Raw genomic sequence first — 18649 nt, 5'->3', positions numbered from 1 at the left:
GTAAATATAACATGTATAATGTGTATAAAACAATTTGTTTTTTTTTCTTTCTTTTTCATTTGTTATGTTGATATATTCATGTATTCATATATATATATCTGTTATTACGAAATGATTTTCTGGAATCGATATTAGAAAATTCTTGATTTTAGAGAGTAAATGAAGTCTAGGTGATATTGATGAACATACATGTAAGTAGATAACATGGCCTGTCCAGGACAGATAATGATTAGAGTAAATTCTAACACCTTAAAGTTTTTTAATTGAATGACGGTTTACCTGAGAGTGTAGTATTGAATGGGCCGAATGAATTGTGGGACGAAATAACCATGGAATCGATGAACTCTTTCTCGTAGAGATACAAAACGTTACCGGTGGCTGAAGGAAAAAAAATGCTTTCGAGTATTGTTAAATTATCGTTTTTCCTCCTAAGCACTGCGATTTTACATGTTTCTGGTCTTTATGAAGATCAAGTTGGAAAATTTGATTGGTAATGTATTTTGTAAAATTGTTCAAACCATAAAAAAGTAATATGTGCAACCGTAGAGCAGTTGAAACATTTTGGGGGGAGGGTGTAAAAATTGATTAAATCAATTTGTCAGTATAATCAGTGTTTTGATGGTGGCCGCTGTCTGGTAGAAGCAGTAAAGTATGATTTCTTATTTTTCTTTCAACTCAGTATTATGTACTGTGTACATGTGTAATCAGGGAGCATGATTTTCATTACAAAATCACCTGTCTCTTCAGTGACCTCTGTTTCACAAGGCAGCGTGTTAAAGCTAAAAATGTCAGTACACATGAAGGGTGATTTTCACCCTCTCACACACATCTCTGGTACCCAGACTGGAGTTTTAACTAACAAAAGTGTAAATATGTTTATTCCGATAAGTAGTGTACAAAATGTACATGGATTCCACTGTACCCTCGCAGCTCTCGAGGGGTTCTTCGAATATTGGAGGAATTTACAGTACATACATACGTTAACTAACTTAGCTAAAGAAATAGTTTATTAGCTCAATTGCTTACAGCTGACTAAGTATCTACTATAAGTACTAAGAAAATAATCCAGACACATTTCCCGCACTTCTGACAAGAGTCATTATACTACACTGTATGTTGATGCTTTCAACCATTTTTGTCAACACTTCCCTGGCTAGGTAATTCTTTTAACTGTGTATTTATTGTTGGGAGAGCATGATTTTCATTACAAAATTGCTTGCCTCTGTCCTTTGGGATTGAACCTGGGACATCTGTATTACAAGGCAGCACATTAATAAACGGACCACTGGCGCTGAAAAACCAACAATAAAATTGTAGAAAGAATACAGAATATTTATTACTACTAATACAACATGTATATGTACAAAACTATGTATGTGTGGATATTTGATAGGCCGCAGATAAAATGTTTAACAAGTTCCAGGGAGACAAACAACCCGATAGCCAAAGGATTGAAAAGAGCATATCGGGGACCCTATGATAACATAAGTGTCAAAATATCCCTCCTACGTGCAAGAGTGGACTGGACGGAGAACCCCCCTCTGTTTACACAAACCTCTGCAAAACAACTGTCTCTCCGATTTTATATATGCAAACAACCTGAATTACGTGTACTGCGGAGATAACACCTCCCTTCTGATACCAGAAGTGGAGGGGATTCCTCTCGATGACAAGAGTGAACCCTAGGAAAATATTTAATACCCTCCACTATAGAGCCGGTAGGGTAGAGATATGTGCCAGAGGGGGACAGTTCCAAGTCCGTTTATTGTCTCCCTGAACCGCCCCCTAAAAGGATCTGCGACATCCCCGTTTTTTGTATGACCAAAATATTAGCTTTACATTTCAAGTTATCAATGCATAAATATATTTAGTGCAATTAAAAACAACGATAGAGTCAAAAGTCAATTATAAACTGCTAATGTCTAATCAACGACGACATACTTAAAACAATCATACACTGCTAATGTCCTATCAGCATTCAAACGAATAAAAATGTCTTGCATCATTTAATCTACACTTTTAAAATTAATCCTTTCTCCATGTCTTCTCAGTTAACAAAGTCCATCGATTCATCAACATCTGTCATACAGCGTGAAGCTGAAAAATACAACAAACTGGCACAGCAGTATCGTTCAAATAAATGCATTCACTACAATCTAATATAACAGATAAGTAGTAATTAAAATATTTACAATAAATCTATTGGGAGGCGTGGGTGGGATTTTTTTGTATAACGAAATGTTTGTACGAAGCTAAACAGATGCTATGTGAGAAAGTTTTAACGTGCTTTACACTCTTGAGAATAAAATGCACGTGACAGTAATCATTTAAACAAAAAGAGGCGTTCCTAATTGTAAGCCAGTGTAAGCAGACACTTTTGATTTATAATACAAAACAAAAACAACATACGCCAGTAGCCTCATTAAATTCAATTATCTGATAAACAATAATTGCTATTATTCATGCATGTTATAAGTCATTAAGCAACTGAAAGAAGAACTTTCCTAGCTCAACTGTTTATGGCTGAATAAGTATAAACTATTAGTACCAGGGAGTAAATCCTTTCAAACAGTTTCAGTCATATATATACTGAACCCTGGTGAAATTATACTCTTATAATTATATTGCACATGTTGCAAGAGAGTTGCAAGAATTTACATGCAACTGACATTGATTCATTACTTTGTATAAATGAATGGTACATTTTGTACAACGAAGTGTGATATTAAAATGATTAGCAATGATTCAGAGATCTCAATTTTATGATTATGTGATTATTGTTTTAAAATTTATGAAAAATTTCTTTAAAAAAAAGTTAAGATAGAAACTCACTGGTTAAAAAAATATTTACGTCTTTTAGAATTTTACATCTCCTCATGACAGGAATCATTTCACATCCAACAATTTATTTCTAGAACATGTACACTTATGATATAGAAACTAGAATTTCTTTAAATTGAATATATTTGTTCGTTACTGTTAATTTGTTCTATTTTATTTTTTTGTTTTAATGCAAATTGATTTTTATAAAACTTTTTATTAAACATGTTAAAAGATTTAATTACTTTAACATGTTTAAATGTAGATGAATATTTTAAAAATATTTTTAAAATAAAAATAAACATGATTAAAGTACATGAAGAATATATATATGTTCAAACTTTTTTTTATCAATAATTTTCTGAATTAATGTCTACATAACACAGTACCACAGTATTAAAACAAAACAAGACATTAAAACTACACTACAGAAACTAGAAATTTTGCTAAGCGATGCGACTGATTGTATGAATCATTTCACGAAGCTATCAACACATGTTACCCTGGTGGTCCAAAAATCCTTGGGATAATATTGTATGTCTCTATCATTTTCAGGTCTGATCTCACAACTTCAACAACAGAATCAAACTTTGATGGGCTTAATTTTATCATGTTTATTGTAAATTAGACCAAAAAAATGTATGAACTGTAGTTTTTTGCTTGCCTGATGATTATGATGATGGCTTTCACTTGTTCCAGGCAATCAGACATTCTTTAATTTAAAACCTAGTCTTATATTCACCAATATTATCCTGTTGCATTTTAAAGAACTCATATGAAATGATAAAGTATCAGTTACAGACTTTTGGACTCATCTAAATTAGCCATGACTGAGTGACTCACCAGTATAATTATCGTTGTGACTATACATGCTATATGTATATATACTGATATTAATTATAATGAACTGATTATTTATTTGCAGGACACAAAGATATATAGGAAAAATAGAGAGATTGTATTGGGATCAATCAAATCCAAGTAAAAAGCTACTGGTTACTACAGATAAAAATGTTTTAGCATCAATAAATGTCTACAATGGTTCTATAGGTAAATGATAACTTATATTTCTTACATTGACATTCTACATGATACATGATTGTAATAGGGATGAATTATTGAATTTTATCATAAAAATACAAAAAGAGATGTTGGGTTATTTCAATGAGGCAGCAGCCAAACATTAGGCCTTGCACCACAAGGACTTAAAAAATTGTTGGTTTAGCATTGCTGAATGCTGACCCATACATGTACTGTCAGCATGTGGGTAGGTAGGTTGGATTTTGTTTACATTTAAAGCTTTATCATGTTTATATGTCCATGTAGATCAAATATCTCTAGATCAATAGCACCTAAAGCATTGGAGCATTGTTGTGTGTACAAGCTAATATTTCTTAAATAGGGCAGAGTCAACCATAAATGTCACATTGTACAGATAATTTCATGTCAGACAGTCAGTTTTATTGGCAGAGTTAACCAAAGTACCGGGCAAAAAAACACAAAGCTGTGGCAAGAAATTGACATTTATACTAACAACCAAAATTAATCTATAGGTTTGTTTCCTTTACTTGAAAAAACAACTTTTGAAACATTTTTTTATCATCTTTTTTTCCTTTTGCATTTTATCATAAAAAGAATTATTTTGGAAAGCAGTTATAAGTTTCATACACATATCATTAAAAAGAGTGGACACAACATGGGATGCATGAAGTAAATTAAAGTGTCTTTTGCAAGGTTCTTCGCCTTACCATGCATCTTTTTCAGAATAGAGCTGAAAATTCTTGTATTCCTCATGCACAAATGACAATGATAAACATTTTCTGTTGTAGCATGGAGACAGATATTAGAAGACAATGACAGAGGAACTATTGATGCAGTATTCCATCAAGATAAATGTGAGCTTGCAAGGGAGAATTTATCATTATTTTGTTTTTTTTATTGGCTGAAAAAAGGACATTGATGCTTCTTTTCTGTTTCTCAAAAAAAAAAATCAAATGTTAAATATCTGTTATATGGACAAGAATATGATTATCACATTGAAAGCAACGTTTCTTGTGGAGTTTTGGGGTAAAGATTTTATGGAACCCAATCAAAACCCTTTGGTATTGACTTGATATTTTAATCTTCTAAGGTTTATAGTGTTATATTATTATTTAGACCACTTTTGACATACACAAAATATAGTGCAGAAGCCTTTTATTAACTTGCTACAGCTGCCTCACTCTATGATACTAATAAATTTTATAAATTTGAGTGTGAATATGTAAATTCCTTTCTATGATTTGAATTTTATTAAATAACAAAAATACATAAGAATCAAAATTGAATCTAAATCTGCTGCGAAGATCTAATAGATTACAGAATGCATTAAAGGGAGATAATTATAAAACTCAAATAAATCATTAACACTGGTACCTTTATTAAAAAAAACGAACAATATTGTCACATCTTGCATGTATATCTTGCTTCTGAATGAAATTTTACCATGAGCATGTTCATACTAAAATTACTGTAAATTCATAAATTATTGTGTGCATTAAATATTGCAAGATTATTTATTGGAATTTAAGGGAAATCTGCTCAACACAGATAAATGTATCAAAAAATCAGAATGCAAGTTCTTTTTTTTTTGAGATACACATCCAGTCCCATTATTTGCATTGATAAAAACCTAGCAATAGTTTCTTAACTTACCATGCTTACAGTAACAAAGAATTCACTTTACAGATAGATTTAATCATTGGATAACCGTTCTTTTAAAAATATTTTGTTTATATTTTGGTAGATATTAACAATTGATAAATATTCTTTTAAAAATATTTTGTATATATTTTGGTAGATATTAAAAATTGATAAATATTCTTTTCAATAGATTTTGTTGGTGTATGTGGTGGAGGGAGATATGTTAGGAGTTGGAAAGTAGAAACTGGTGCCCTCAGCTGGGAAAATACTGTCCATCACATAGCTAGACCAGGGTAGGTAGTGAGATAGGACATAGTCTAGTTGAATAAATATTCATAATGCATAGTAAAATAAGGGACGATGGCATGTGGCCAGTTAAGAACTTACCAATACATATACTAAAAATCCAAGCAAAAATAAAACATAAGACACTTTAAAATGTGTGTATAACTAAAAATTTCACCATTCCATGCTCTTTTGTTTTCCACATAATTAATATTACCAATGATTAACAATTTCAGGTTTGACAGGTTAAAAACAAAAAGATTTGACAGCCGAGAAATCTGTTCCCTTCATAATCACCATGACTTTATAATTTTTCAGATGACAATAGGAATATTAACCCTTGTCGTGCGGGGGCCGTAATATTACGGCCGTACCCAGAATACCGTTATTTTGGCATCAATGGCGCTCCATACATTTAGAGGTCATCGTAATACCATTTATTTCGTAGTGTATACACGTTTCCTCAATTTGAAACTATTCATGTCATGTTTCTCACTTTAAATATTCATTTTGAGCTCAAATACGAACTTCAAAATTTGATATCGGACAAAATTGTTTTTTTTTGGAGGGGTGGGCTTACCTTCAAGGTCTGAATCACGGAGTTCAGAGGACTGAAACCTTGACAAATACCGTTAACCTAAAGGCACATAACGACTGGTCGTGTCTATTATCAAAATACGCAGAGGAAACGACTACTTCCGGTTGCAAGTCCAGTTAAAGTTCAAAATTTGAAAAATTCCGAAATTTGGTGAATTTTGGTGCAAATGACCTTCTTTACACTGATGAACCCAGATCAGTTTCACTCCGACCTAACAACTGTTGTGATAAAAGTGTTCACTGGTGTCCACGCTACATGTAAACTACAGATGGATGCATCTATTAGCATCTCTCGGACTTACAGGTCGAGAAAAAGAACAAAACAAGGTCAAAATTGACGCTTTTTGTACCTGAGGACCAACTTTGGGGCAAATTCCCGCCAAAAAAATTCCGCCTCCTCACCCCGACCACCCCACCTTGTGATCACCTATTTTAGATTTATTGTAATCAGTATGCATCAGCATCAGGGTACAGCTCATTTGCATATCATTTGCATATTTTTGCAAATACTCGAAATTTAGACAATTTCTGAAAACAACTCAGCATGGTAAGGGTTAAAAATCCAGGCTTAAATAAGGAGAAGGTGCTTAAATTCAGTCAACCGAGGATGTCGTGGTAGTGTTCTAGTACATGGTTTAATACAATTTTTCTTTTGACTGAAAACATTGACGAAACTTAAGACAACACATCTTTGGCTGTATATCTTGTTTATAAACTCTTATTATTATAGAAATGTTGATATCAACTTAAAAAACTCATGATTTGTAAGCATATATTTATTCTCCTTTTTCAGTGCTGATATAAAGATCAAAGGCAATGGTAAGTTTATTTACTGTGGATTCATTTCTTTTCATGGGTACCAAATTTCGTGGATTGAGCAAAACTTACACTTTCATGGACATTCAATTTCGTGTTTATGCCAAAGTCTGCATACAAGCCTATGGAAAATTTGTAATTTGTCGAACATTTAAATTCATGGTTCATCTGTACCCAAGAAATCCATGAAAATAAGTATCCAGCTAAAAATAATGAATCCACAGTATACATCATATATTTTGATATAAAAGGCTAGCAGTCTTAAGATGTTGGACTTCCCACATACAGTATAAGTTTTCAGATGAGAATACTTATTAACCAAATAGAAAATATCGAAATGAACCATTTAAAATTTAAAGAAAATTTAAAATCAGTAAAATGCTTGGATATGCTTTTTTTTTTTAAATATACTGCAAAGTGTTGTATTTATTAAATATTTTCATTTAATTGTCAATTTGATTTTTGATCATACTGCATAATATTTTTCTTGATGAGGAAAAGATGTGATACTTGAAAAAAAAATAATGATATAAAATTACCTTGCAACAATGATAGATTTTACTTATCCTTTCAATTTATAAGACCCATTGGTGGCCCTTGGGCTGTTGTTTGCTCTTTGGTCGAGTTGTTGTCTCTTTGACATATTTATCATTTTCATTCTCAATTTTAATATTTTTAATTATAAGGTATGAAAACTATTTCAGATCAAGTAATAGCACTTACACCTTATGGAGTATATAGTTATGATTTAATGAATGGAAAACAGAAGTGGAAGTTTTCACTACCAAATAGGTAAGAACTATTGTAACTCTATCTTTATTGTGCTTCCATCTTTCATGTTATATTTTTAAGATAATGTTCTCTGTAAAAGAAGATGTGGGTTAAGTCAAGTTAGTATCAGTGAGATTGCAACCCAATGAGAAGGTCACAATTATAAAGATGTCATTGCATCATCAGACAATAAATTTTAGCTTTCAGGGGATTCCCTGAGGTCTTTCGATAGAAAACAGAATAAAGCATTGTAAATCCTTGTAAGGGTAGCATGGACACAGGATTAGTATTTCTATAAGATAGTAGCAAAATAGGCATTAAAAAGAAATTTCATATCTTCTATGGACAAGTGACCTCATTAAATGGCAAGCTTACAGTTGAGAGTTTTTTACCGAAGTGATTGAACATCAAGGCATTACACTATCACTCAACTATAATCTTATATTTACAGAGTTTTATCTCTGAATATCATGACATTTACTTATATATCTCTGTTGTATGTTTTAGTGATGGAACTGTATTTGATCGAGTTATAGTCCGTGGAAATGAGGTAATAGCCATTGGTCACTTGCCTGGAGCACATGTTACCATAGTTAAAGCCAATAATGAAGGAGTAATCAGTTCACAGAAGTCTATTCCTGCTGCATGGATAAACAAGGAAACCAGGTGAGGAAAGTTTTCTAACTAAATATCACTTTTATATACTGTCGATGACTGTAGATTGTTCATATTTACAATGTTACAGGGACTAGTAAATAAAAAAACATTTAACATCTGCCATGATCTCTTGAGCCAATGTCTAATGCTATTATCATTTAATTTGCCATGTAAATGCTTCTAGTTAAGTTACAGTTTTACCTATAATGAGAGTACACTCACCATTCAAAAGTTAGAAATGAAAGAAGATATAAAATGAGACAGTACATGGAGGGATCACTGTATTAATTTACAAAAGTATTTTACAACTGTTTTAAAATTGTAATGGTTTCTACAAAGTCCGAAAACACCTTTTCAAAGAATTACAATTAAAGAACATACCTTATCAAAGTTGATACACCATTGAAAAACAAGGAATTAATGAAAAGTTCTTGAAATTGATAATTTACAAACTTGATTTTTATTGGTAGGATGGACAGAACAAAAAAACTACTTTATAAAGCGTGAATTAGAATTTTGACTTTTTATTAGAAAACAAAATTACAACATGTACATGATGTATCATGTGCAATAATTTGTCTTTATCTTTTCAGTTGTGAGGTTGTAGACAGCAGTTATTACTTGTGCTTCAAACAGGACACTTTAACATTACAACTGTTAGACCTGGTCAGTGGTCCTGTCTTCAAACCAACTGATATATCGGTAAGTTTATAGTAACGACAGTAAATTGTACAACTGGTGTTATCATATGGATGTCAAAGGTCTTGTCATATAGAGGTGAAAGGTACAGTTGAAATGAATATTTTTAATTTATCAACTAACAGGACAGGTGCAGTATAAATGTGGTCAAATTTTTACTATTGATTGATTTAAGTGCATTGTAAATGTTAAAGAGATTGTTACTTCAAAAGAATTTCCTGAATCAGTATATTTCAATCGTTATTGCTGTTCAGAACATTGCATTTTAAAACAAGAGTTCATATAGCACCTGCAAAATTCTGGTGCTTTCGTACATGTACTGTCAAATGACTGTAGACCAATTAATGAAAAAAAAATGGAATTAAGCAATCTGGTGCCATTGCAGTGACATTATATAATTTTTTTATAACAACTTTAAATAGGGAAACTTTTAGTCCTTATTTAAGTTTGAAAAAGGTACAGAAATGAGTTGGCCGATAATAAATTGGAATGAAAAAGAAGACTAAAGTTTATTATAACTTAAGGAAACAAAATCCCTGCACACTCTTGACAAACCAAAAACAAAATAAACAATATGTTTATCTGTTGTTTTTTTTATTTCAAAGTCACAATTACACTAAAACACATCACAAAAATTAACACTTCAGAATTCAATTTAAGTTCAAGTCAGCACCTCGCACTGGTCTGAATGTTTTGTTAGCTGTCACTGGATTATGTTATCCTTTTGAGCTTGTTAGAAAGTTTGATAAATAGCTATGTGATGCTGAGGTTAGTAAACTCAGGATTTAGAATACATCATGTGTACTTAGATTGTAATTATTTATTATAACCCCCGCTTTAAAAAAGGAGGGTATACTGTTTTACCTGTCTGTCCTTCCGTCAGTCCGTCCGTCCCATGAATATTTTTCGTCACATTTTTCTCAGGAACTACAATACAAGGATTTCTGAAATTTGGTTTCAGGGTTTATTTAAGTCAGCTATACCGTGTGATGCGTTTTCAGATTCATCACTCTACAACTTCCTGTTTACTGAACACTTGCATATTTTTACACTATTAATATTATCCACTTGCGGCGGGGGTATCATCAGTGAGCAGTAGCTTGCATTTTCACTTGTTTAAACATAGATAACATAAGGCATTTTTGTTTATTCATTGCAGGAGCTTGGTCTGGCTCCTTCTGGACCAGTTGTGTTAGAACCAGTTTCTAACAGGGGAGACTACTCTGAACTGTTGATCAGACTTGGAAGAAATGATTTAGCTATTTTGAAGATAGTGAAGAATGAGTTGCAAGTCGTTAAGCAGTTACCAGGTGTAAGTTATAAACAATATTATGACATAAATAAGCTACTGTTAATAAGTTTATACTCATCAACTCTATATTCCATATTATATATGGAGTACTGGTTTTTGTGGATACATGTGTACCAAAGCCACTCGTAGAAGACTCGTGAATTTTTTTTATACCTGCTTTCGGGATTCATGATTACTGTAAATTCAGAAATTAATGCGAGGTTTTTATTATTGCGAAAAATGCGACTGAGTTGTAAACGCAATAATTTAAACTCGCATTTTGAAATATTTGATATTAATTTAACAGAATTTGTTTCAAAATCGTAAAAATTAAAATCTCATTTAAGTCTAAAATGACAAAATCGCAATAATAAATGCACGCACTAATTTCTGAATTTACAGTAATTAAATGTGCAAATATTCTCGATGATTGTGTTTTTATACGACCGCAAATTTTGAAAAAATTTTCGTCGTATATTGCTATCACGTTGGCGTCGTCGTCGTCGTCGTCGTCGTCCGAATACTTTTAGTTTTCGCACTCTAACTTTAGTAAAAGTGAATAGAAATCTATGAAATTTTAACACAAGGTTTATGACCATAAAAGGAAGGCTGGTATTGATTTTGGGAGTTTTGGTCCCAACATTTTAGGAATTAGGGGCCAAAAAGGGCCCAAATAAGCATTTTCTTGGTTTTCGCACTATAACTTTAGTTTAAGTTAATAGAAATCTATGAAATTTTGACACAAGGTTTATAACCACAAAATAAAGGTTGGGATTGATTTTGGGAGTTTTATTTTCGACAGTTTAGGAATTAGGGGCCAAAAAAGGGCCCAAATAAGCATTATTCTTGGTTTTCGCACAATAACTTTAGTTAAAGTAAATAGAAATCAATGAAATTTAAACACAATGTTTATGACCACAAAAGGAAGGTTGGTATTGATTTTGGGAGTTTCGGTCCCAACAGTTTAGGAATTAGGGGCCAAAAAGGGACCCAAATAAGCATTTTTCTTGGTTTTCGCACCATAGCGTTAGTATAAGTAAATAGAAATCTATGAAATTTAAACGCAAGGTTTATGACTATAAAAGGAAGGTTGGTATTGATTTTGGAAGTTTTGGTCCCAACAGTTAAGGAAAAAGGGGCCCAAAGGGTCCAAAATTAAACTTTGTTTGATTTCATCAAAATTGAATAATTGGGGTTCTTTAATATGCCGAATCTAACTGTGTATGTAGATTCTTAATTTTTGGTCCCGTTTTCAAATTGGTCTACATTAAGGTCCAAAGGGTCCAAAATTAAACTTAGTTTGATTTTAACAAAAATTGAAACCTTGGGGTTCTTTGATATGCTGAATCTAAAAATGTACTTAGATTTTTGATTATTGGCCCAGTTTTCAAGTTGGCCCAAATCGGGGTCCAAAATTAAACATTGTTTGATTTCATCAAAAATTGAATAATTGGGGTTCTTTGATATGCCAAATCTTAATGTGTATGTAGATTCTTAATTTTTGGTCCTGTTTTAAAATTGGTCTAAATTAAAGTGCAAAGGGTCCAAAATTAAACTAAGTTTGATTTTAACAAAAATTAAATTCTTGGGCCTCTTTGATATGCTGAATCTAAACATGTACTTAGATTTTTGATTATGGGCCCAGTTTTCAAGTTGGTCCAAATCAGGATCTAAAATTATATTATTTATTGTGCAATAGCAAGTCTTTTCAATTGCACAGTATTGTGCAATGGCAAGAAATATCTAATTTCACAATATTGTGAAATAGCAATTTTTTTTTTAATTAAGAGTTATCTTTCTTTGTCCAGTATAGTAAGCAAGAAATATCTGCAAGAATTTTTTTTAATTAGAGTTATCTTTCTTTGTCCAGAATCAACTTAAATCTTTGTTATATACAATATACAATGTATATTCACTTTTTACTACCAACTGATAAATTTAAATAATCTTTACCATTCAGTGATAACAAGCAGTTTGTTTACATCATGTATTTAAATGAGTAGTAATTGTTGCAAACTCCATTAGAATATTTTAATTGAAATTAGTTTTGGAATAAGGGAAAGGGGGATGTGAATAAAAAATTGGGTTAAATTTTTCTCATTTGAAATTTCATAAATAAAAAGAAAATTTCTTCAAACATTTTTTTGAGAGGATTAATATTCAACAGCATAGTGAATTGCTCTAAGAGAAAACAAAAATTTTAAGTTCATTTGAATACATTCATTCTGTGTCAGAAACCTATGCTGTGTCAACTATTTAATCACAATCCAAATTTAGAGCGGAATCCAGCTTGAATGTTGTGTCCATACTTGCCCCAACCGTTCAGGGTTCAACCTCTGCGGTCGTATAAAGCTACGCCCTGCGGAGCATCTGGTTAAATATTGCATTGAATGTTTTACACCAATTTAAATACTTAGGGAAATACAAATTATTTTTAAGTCATAGTTCAAGAGAAACTTTAAATTGGCATTTCCATGATTTTTTTTACAAATTTAAAAAAAAAAAACAATTTTGACCCACAGGGATTTTGATAAGACTGGCTTAAACCAGTTTAATGAACATCATTTTAAAAATAAATGATGATGGTCTGGTCGGTCAAATAATTCTGTTGTGATGATGAAAACTAGGAGAAAAAGTTTATTCCTGCTATGGCAGAAAAAAAATTTAAGTTCAAATTTATATAGCTATTAGAATTTATGTTATAATGCCATTTGATGGTATGATTGATGAGACATACTTTTTTTTTATCATCTGTTGAATAATTTATATGCATGTAGGTGTCAGCAGCAGAAGTGACCAAGCTAGACAATAAAGAAGTATTACTGACATTACAGAAATCTGGAGACCAGGTAACTATTATGTAATTGCACATGTACATATACAGGAAATATAAAAAAATATCCACATCATATGTAAAAAAAAAAAAAAAGACAAGCTATCAGGATAGAAAATGAGACCATTATGTATCTGTTTTAAAGTGAAGTAAAATAAGATAGAAACATTGGAGTAAAGTCAAGCCAATACATAACTCAGACAATCCATAGATGTGTACTAGTAATACAAAGAATGAACATTTAGTGAACCATGAACCTAACCATTCAGACCACCTAAGTTCACCCCCAGTTTCTGTTACTAGGCATAAGTTTTGTGTGTAGTATTTATTTTTGTACTGTTTTGTGGATAATTTTTTTCATAAAGTTGTTTGTAACATTTTTGATAGTTTTTTTTTATGGCCCTGCAAGGAAGTTCTCGGTGCCATATAGTTTTACCCTAAGCTTGTCCTTCATCCTGTCGTTCCGTCATTCAGTGATTCTGCCATTCTGTCATTTTGTCATTTCGTCAATCAGCGACAAACCATTATATAGACTTTTTTCTAAACGCCTTAAGATATTGGGCTGATATTTGGTATATGTGAGTAAACTATGTTGAGTTACAGATCAAGTTTAAGTTTCATTACGCTCTGATAATATTTGGTTTGGACTTTGATAAATTGTTGAAAATCACAGTTATATGGCCTTCAAATATTGGGCTGATATTTTGTATGTTAGTTAAACATCATGAGTTACAGATCAAGTTTAGTTTCGTTCCATTTCGCTGATTTTTGCTAAAATCACGGGCTTTGGACTTTGATAAATTGTTGAAAATCACAGTTATATGGACTTTTTTTCTGAACGCCTTCAGATATTGGGTTGACTTTTGGTATGTGACTAAACCATGATGAGTTACAGATCAAGTTTAAGTTAGGTTCTGCTCCTCTGATTTTTGTCAAAATTAAGGGTTTATGACTTTGAAAATTGTTGAAAATCCCAATTATACAGACTTTTTCTCTATACCCCTTCAAATTATGAGTTGATTTTTGATATGTGAGACTACCATCATCTTTTTTTAAAACTTTTTGAGATGGGGCCATTCGTGTCGTTTTGACACATCTAGTTTATTAAACTATTGAAATATGTGATGCACTAATAACCAAATCATTACATGTCCTATTTGACTACAACACCAAGCATGATATTAAAAAGAAGACTTATATGGTACATTAAAATAAGAAGTAGATACACTAATTTTTATTCATAAAAGTTTTCATTTTGTAGGAGTTGACCTTAACTGGATATGACCTTGAGTCTGGAGGTGAAATAACAGATTTAAAACAGAAAATAAGTGCAGGTCTAAGCCATGGTTTGCCATTAAAGGTAAAGTTATGTTCTAAATTCACTGTGTTGAAAGGAACATAAAGTATTTATGTGCTCAATCTCTAAACTTTTGTATAGCAAACATATCTGAGCACATTCAGATATGTACCCTTATACGATAAAGGCATAATAGAAAACTAAATACATATAAAGGTACTGTTAGGCTCAATGACTATCTCAATTTTTATAACAAGATCCAGAGATTACACTATTGTATCAAACATATTGTTCAAAACAGTTCATGTTTTCAATATGGAAACCATGCACATCTACGAAAAATGTCCTTTATATACATTATAAAATCTAAATTTGATCAACAATACTGGTAAAAGACAGCAATCAAACATCTACAAAATATAGGGGCCTCGGTGGCTGAGTGGTGTAATATAAGTAGCTACTACTGAAATCACTTGCCAGTCAATGCTGAGGTTGTGAGAACATACCTTGCTCTGGCAGTGCACTCGAATCCACATAAGAGCCCAAAATAAGTGCTTAAAAGTGGCGTTAATACACCAAAAAATCAAAAATCAAATCTACAAAATATAAACAAAACACATTAATTCTTTACATACATTAAAAATAAAATTCTTAATAAAAATTAGACTTCAATACTAAAGAAATATTTTGACAATGGTCACTGCCAAAATCATAATAATTAAATCTTGTGCAAACTTTTTTTATATACTGACTGTCAAAACCAGATTACAACTATTGTGAAAACACAGTAGTATAAACTACATATTTCAGAATCATACATGAATAGCACATAAATATATCTATCTGAAATGCATGTTATACAACTTATAAAAAATTGTCAGGAGATACATTTGTAGAGAATGCACTTTTACAGAATGGGATACTTGAAAAAGATAAATCAGTTTAAAGAAAAAGTAGCATACGTTTATGTGCATTAGAATTTCTGACATTAGTTGATTTTGTTATTTGTTGATTAGGTGTTCCATAATTTAGCGAGTGGTTTTAGCCTTAAGACAGTCATTATTTTGGGAATTAATATGAATAAGTGTAATTGAATTATACCCACATTCAGTGCCGGAGCTTTATTGCATTCACCTTGTTTGTTTTCTAGTCTAACAAGTATGTATGTTAGTAAAGAATGACTTCGAACTAAGTCTACAGCTTGACAATAATGAGTTGTTACCTGTAAAAACTTTTTGCATTTATCAATTACTTAATTTATCTTGCTGAAGGTTTAAACTTTTCAATATCTTATTTAGATGAACTTTGAAATATTTTGTCATACATTTTCTCCAATACTACTTGAATAGAATGATATAAAAAAGAAGATGTTGTTTGATTGCCAATGAGACAACTCTCTACAAGACACCAAAATGACACAGAAATTAACAACTATAGGTCACCGTACGGCCTTCAACAATGAGCAAAGCCCATACCGCATAGTCAGCTATAATATTCCCCAAAATGACAATGTAAAACAATTCAAACGAGAAAACTGACGGCCTTATTATATAAAAAAATGAATAAAAAACAAATATGTAGCACATAAACAAATGTTAACCACTGAATTACAGGCTCCTGACTTCATATTTGATTAGCAGCTCAAAAGGGATTCATTTATTAAGTATGAACACTTTTTGTTTCTATAAGACACACCTTCTTGTTTCCAGATACTTTGAATTAAAAGTGGAGGTATGCTAAGCATGACAACTTGTGCCTTCTTGATCATTTATATACTGAGAATTATGTTTGAACTGTTCAGCACGGTACTATATTTTGCAGGTGTATGGATATTTAGTGAGAAAGAAGGATGGAAGAATTGGATACAAACTTGCTTTACAGTCAGAAGACTACTCTCTCCAAATGGTACAGAAAATGGGTAAATACAAATAACTGTCTAGATGTGTTTTTTGCCATTTGGTTGCTGCTTTATATATGTATGAACAACATGTCATTTTAAAATGTGTTTTGAATAAAAAAAAAAACATCTATACTTACATGCGATTAATCATAAACAAATAATACAATAGAAGACGATCAAATACCAAAATGAAGGAACATATAGAGTAAAAAAAAACAAGTTTAAAAGTCTTTATCTTATTTTATTTTTATGCATTGGATATTTTCAACACATTTAAAGAGTTGTAACAGCCTTAATTAAATATAGGAGAAGTTTCATTTTATTCTATGTTGAAGTGATTAAAAAAAATATAAAGTATGGATAGGGTACAAATTAACTGAAACTATACTAATATTTGCATTTGAGTTAAACTAAGTTTTATTTTATTGACAGGTAAGGTATCCTGGACCAATGAGGAAGCCCTGGCATACATCATGTCTGTAGAAATGATTGATTTACCTGTGTCTGAAAACCAGGCCAAGTTTGAAGAGGAATTTGGATCTCACAAAGGTAACATTTATTTAACACTTTAAAAATAAAAAAACATCATGTTTGAAATGAGATAAACATTTTCATGAATAGATATATAAAGAAGATGTAGTATGAGAGACAATGAGACAATTTTTCATCCAAGTCATAATTTGTAAAAGTAAATCATTATAGGTCAAAGTACGGTCTTCAACACAAAACCTTGGCTCACACTCAAACAGCAAATATGGCTTGTGTAATTAAATAATTCATGAAAATTAATCTACATTTTTAAAATCTGTACATTCATTTTACCAGATATATTTAAAAAAATTCCTCTGACTAGAAAGGTTCACAGAGTACTTCTATAATTCAAGATGCAGAAATTGAACCTTTGAATTGAATTGAAAGTTTACTAATATTCTATTGTAGATGATATTGGAACCATGTTTGTGAAGAGATTAAGTACACAACTCTCTCAGTTGAAGGTAAGAAAAGACCATTGATTGAAGAATGACAAAAATGAAAAAAGTAATTCAAATGTGGATCAGAAATGTATTAAATAGGGAAATACAAATATACAGAACGAAAGATTTACAATTCAAACAAAAAATACAATTATTTAGAGAAAAACAGAAAGAAATTGGACTTATATCATGACCTATTTAAAAAAAAGCCAAGTATTTAAAGTTTTTGTCAGGAAATAGATGTCTATATTATTCAAATTAAATAAATAAGGAAAAAATGGTTAACTGGAGGATAAAAATTTGTGAAATAGGAAGAGTTTCAAACTATTGTACCAGAATTTTTCTTAAGATGTATATTGAATTTGTGTCATAGATATATATTCCACATCCCTTATGTTTCTATTATATAGAAAACAGAAAATAGGGATTCTATAAAAACAAGAAAACAGAAAATAGGGATTGTGTAGCCAACAATTTCAATAATTTATATAAATAAACTACAAAGTATACACAGATTTAAGGAAAATGAAAATAAATATGAGAATAAAAAATTCATAATTTTTTTAAAATCACCTTTTATTTAAACCCTTTTCATTTCTTTAAAAAGACATTTTTGCAAAAACAACTACACAAACTTCAAGGTCACCGACATCATTTGATGGAAAACTCTGATGGATCAGATGAGGAGGAAGAAGACGAGGATGATGATGAGGAAATGACCAGAGATGAATTTAACCTCAACAAGATGATTGTCATCGTGACGTCTGCTGGCAAGGTAAGATCATTGAAAATGTCGACAGAAGTTACCTTGTCTGATATTAAGTGAGAATCAGTTGGGAAAGAAAGGGCAATAACTGTTGGAATTGTAAACAAGTGTTTATCAGTTATATTTGTAAAGAATTGATATTGAATTGAATGTCAGCAACATATTATTCTTCTTGCTAAAAAAATCAGAGCTTATTTAACATCTTGTTATGAATATTCAAAATGATAGCTTTTATTTTTGATATTTAATGCAGATTGGCAA

General features: G+C 31.2%; 1 protein-coding gene across 2 annotated transcripts in view; it reads left to right on the top strand.

The window, feature by feature from the left end:
- Positions 1 to 351: 351 nt before the first annotated feature.
- LOC134693379 (ER membrane protein complex subunit 1-like) overlaps positions 352 to 18649 on the top strand; it is a 31820-nt gene continuing 13522 nt past the window's right edge. For both annotated transcript variants that reach the window (XM_063554166.1, XM_063554167.1), the window contains exons 1-15: positions 352 to 490; positions 3746 to 3870; positions 4650 to 4715; positions 5693 to 5795; positions 7178 to 7203; positions 7905 to 7992; positions 8479 to 8637; positions 9222 to 9330; positions 10487 to 10639; positions 13396 to 13467; positions 14713 to 14811; positions 16570 to 16666; positions 17081 to 17197; positions 17588 to 17643; positions 18230 to 18397. In XM_063554166.1, the coding sequence (XP_063410236.1) occupies positions 393 to 490; positions 3746 to 3870; positions 4650 to 4715; positions 5693 to 5795; positions 7178 to 7203; positions 7905 to 7992; positions 8479 to 8637; positions 9222 to 9330; positions 10487 to 10639; positions 13396 to 13467; positions 14713 to 14811; positions 16570 to 16666; positions 17081 to 17197; positions 17588 to 17643; positions 18230 to 18397 (1536 nt within the window). In that variant the 5' untranslated portion in view covers positions 352 to 392. The remainder of the gene's footprint in view (positions 491 to 3745; positions 3871 to 4649; positions 4716 to 5692; positions 5796 to 7177; positions 7204 to 7904; positions 7993 to 8478; positions 8638 to 9221; positions 9331 to 10486; positions 10640 to 13395; positions 13468 to 14712; positions 14812 to 16569; positions 16667 to 17080; positions 17198 to 17587; positions 17644 to 18229; positions 18398 to 18649) is intronic.

The sequence above is a fragment of the Mytilus trossulus genome, chromosome 12, assembly GCF_036588685.1.
Source record: "Mytilus trossulus isolate FHL-02 chromosome 12, PNRI_Mtr1.1.1.hap1, whole genome shotgun sequence".
In the NCBI taxonomy this organism is placed as follows: Eukaryota; Metazoa; Mollusca; class Bivalvia; order Mytilida; family Mytilidae; genus Mytilus; species Mytilus trossulus.
This window is presented reverse-complemented; position numbering and strand designations above follow the sequence as displayed.